Source organism: Ostrea edulis, chromosome 1, assembly GCF_947568905.1.
Source record: "Ostrea edulis chromosome 1, xbOstEdul1.1, whole genome shotgun sequence".
Classification (NCBI taxonomy): Eukaryota; Metazoa; Mollusca; class Bivalvia; order Ostreida; family Ostreidae; genus Ostrea; species Ostrea edulis.
This window is the reverse complement of record NC_079164.1, coordinates 10,531,491-10,534,730: the sequence shown is the minus strand read 5'-3', so window position 1 is coordinate 10,534,730 and position 3,240 is coordinate 10,531,491. Positions and strand designations below refer to the sequence as shown.

General features: G+C 38.4%; 1 protein-coding gene across 1 annotated transcript in view; it reads right to left on the bottom strand.

Annotated features, from left to right (window-relative positions):
- LOC125664130 (uncharacterized) overlaps positions 1 to 3,240 on the bottom strand; it is an 8,055-nt gene continuing 4,815 nt past the window's right edge. The window contains exons 2-3 of the mRNA XM_048896689.2: positions 1,032 to 1,190; positions 1 to 696 (exon numbers count right to left, since the gene is read on the bottom strand). Coding sequence (XP_048752646.2) covers positions 170 to 696; positions 1,032 to 1,190 — 686 coding nt within the window. The 3' untranslated portion in view covers positions 1 to 169. The remainder of the gene's footprint in view (positions 697 to 1,031; positions 1,191 to 3,240) is intronic.

Below are 3,240 nucleotides of genomic sequence, written 5' to 3'. Positions count from 1 at the left end.
ACAAAGACATTTTTTTTAATGAAATGATACCAGTATATTCAAAAGCAGTGAACAAAAATGACTTGAACTACGTTTTCTTATGCAAGATCCGTGACTGAATGATGAATGAAATATGGTATCAGCTGAGGCTAGGTATCTAATAATGCGAAAAGTCGAAGTTCAGAATCCTCTAAACCATGTTCTCATTGCGACGTTGTTGCTGATCGGAATCGTCTTCAAATGGATTGTAACTGGGAGCATTGGGAGCCGGCTGTTGTGTTGTGTTAGAAGTCCCGTTGTAATTGGAAGATGGCTGTTGTGTTGTGTTAGAAGTCCCGTAGTAACTGGGAGATGGCTGTTGTGTTGTGTTAGAAGTCCCGTAGTAACTGGGAGCATTGGGAGACGGCTGTTGTGTTGTGTTAGAAGTCCCGTAGGAATAATGAAATCCGTCTCCCTCATTCCTCAATAGATGATAAGGAGGCGGGGCTTCGTTGGTGATTGACAAACCGTGCAGCAATCGACGGAGCTTCCATAGAAAATAAAGGATGACGGAAGTTTGTATCAACAGCGCCACTCCGACGATAATTAAGGAATACGGAGTTCTTACCCGTGACGAATAGTACTCATACCATGGTGGATAATCAGGGGTGAAAAACTTCTTTGTTGCTAATAAGTGTATCACAAGGTAGTCGGTAACAACACTCAGTGTTACAAAAACTGGAAAAAAATTATCTAGGGTAAATAAAATTAGTAATACATGGTAGATATTGAAACGTGTAGCAAATCGATTCCTTAAAGAAAACCGACATTTGTTAATATACAGGTATTTATCAATAAATTACCCATTACTTGCAAATTGCAGTAAACTAAAATTGACTTGCCCATATTCAAACATATTAGTACTGGATTTAATTCGAAAACTTATATTTAAAAAAAAACCCACAATTTTCAACACCTATGCATCATATTTATAAATGGTAGAAATAATTTATAGGATTTTTATAGACTTTATTATGTACAGATGAAATCGTACTGTGCATATTTATACGTACACGAACAGGCATGAAGTAGTACAGTGGTCAACGCCATTTTAGCTGTGGTTTTGTTTTTTCTGGTGGCGCAGTGTGTCAGAAATAACGCCAAAAGGTTCAGTAAAACAGCCAGACTTGCGTTGAATTCAACTGCCATACGTCTTGGATATAAAGCATCCCCTTCATATAAAGAAAAATAACAAAATATTTTACGAAACAACCAGCAACAAATATACCAGGGTATTCTGCTGCTTTTGAGTCCATCACTAAAGTAAAATGTGCGAAATGTTTTACTATAATGACATGTGGTCTCACCACAAGTACCGGTATGAAGTAAGAACTTTTATTTTGTTTACAAGCATACTACCTAAAATGCTGATTTTCAATCCTTGACCAAACTAAATGACCAAAGAAATAGTCTGACTTTCTGTATCTCTGTATAGGAGACATTAGTTTTTAAATGGCATATCTGAAATACCCCTTAATTTTACGTCTGTTACTAGTAAAGGAACATTAATGTCCGAGGATCAAAATAAGGACGATAAAGATTCACACCTGCTCAAATGCCGTAAGAGCTGAACATAGACATCCCGTGTGAACCCAGGTTAGGATAGGTCCTCAGTACCACTTGTCGTAAGAGGCGACTATACGGGGCGGCCCTTCGGAAGAGATCCCAAAAGCCGAGGTTCCGCGTAACAGCAGGTGTGGCACGATAAAGATCCCTCCCTGCTCAATGGCAGTAAGCTCCGAGCTTAGGCCTAAATTTTTCAGACCTTCACTGGCAATGGTGACATCTCCATACAAGTGAAAGATTCTCTAGAGGGACGTTAAACACCATACTACCGAGCATAGGCCTAAATTTTGCAGTCCTTCACCGGCAATGGTGACATATTTCAATTCGAGTGAAAAATTCTCGAGCGGGACGTTAAACAATACACAACCAACCAAGAACACCCCGTTACAAAGCGAATGCTGTGACTACTAGGCAGTTTATTCAGGATCATCCCGACATTTGCATATACTTCCTACAAACGTCTGCCGTTGTGTTAGTTTTTTTCTTTTTCATCTTAAAACGAATCTAATCGAGATTTTGATGAAAACGCTGATTGGTTAGTTTTAAAGGGTAATATCTGCCCAAAGAAACTACTTTGATTCCAATTCAACAAAGAAAAATAGCCTTCCGAACCCAATCCCCGAAAAGATGTCTCTGGACTCTTCACAGTTCACATACGTAGCATGCAACTTAAATGTGACTTCTGAAATTACCCTGGTTTTGAATAAAATACCTTCCGACACCAATAATAAAGTATTCGTTGTTTATATTTCTCGAGGATTGATCAAACATTGTCGCCAACATGTATTATTTCAATATTGTTACTTTAGTTTTACTTTATTTTTCTCTAAAGAGACACTGCAGCTCATTTTGCGCAACAATCATGAAATGACAATTTTCCTAGCGCATTCTCAAATTTTGTTGGATAGTTGAATGAAAGGTGAAAATAACGAACAGTGGTCAATCTCATAAATCCCATAAGCAATACCAAAATAGTGGGGCAAACACGGACTCCTCGACACAATGTATGAACATTGCGAAAATAACACTCATCTAAAGTTGAAAGTTCTCGTTTTAACATAAAAGTTTAAAATACTTTTTGATAGTCTATAATAAAATATCGAGTCTCCTTGCAGTCTTCAGGCGCATAGACGGTAAACAGTGCAGCATGTCGTCCAGTGAAAGAAAGCAGTGGATAGATCCAGAATTTTGACAGATTCCGCGAGATCAGAGGTAAAAATAGAATGAGATTAAACTCATACGTGAACTAAAATTTACGTTGGGATCAGTATGACCGTTGGAAACCCAAGAGCTAGGAGAAACACACGCAGGAATCGGGGGCGGATTTAGAATTTCCGAAGGGGACATGTGAAAGTCAAATGTTAGCCAAAGTACTCAGTCATTTCGGGTGCGAAGTCTGGAGATTTACTCACAATTTGTGCCGAAAACAAGGGAGGGGCCCCTCTAAATATGTCATTGGGAGTAGCCGCGAAGATACTGCTTTAAATGTAAGCCACTTACTAAGTGCTTTATTTATCTGAACACGACACGTGTTAGTTTAAAAACATTGGTCATTAAGAACATTGAAGGGTTTCTGTTAAAATGATATCTGATTTATTAGAAGCAGGGAATAATTTCATACTTGAAAGGCGAGTGTGGAACCCCTGAGAGTATTTA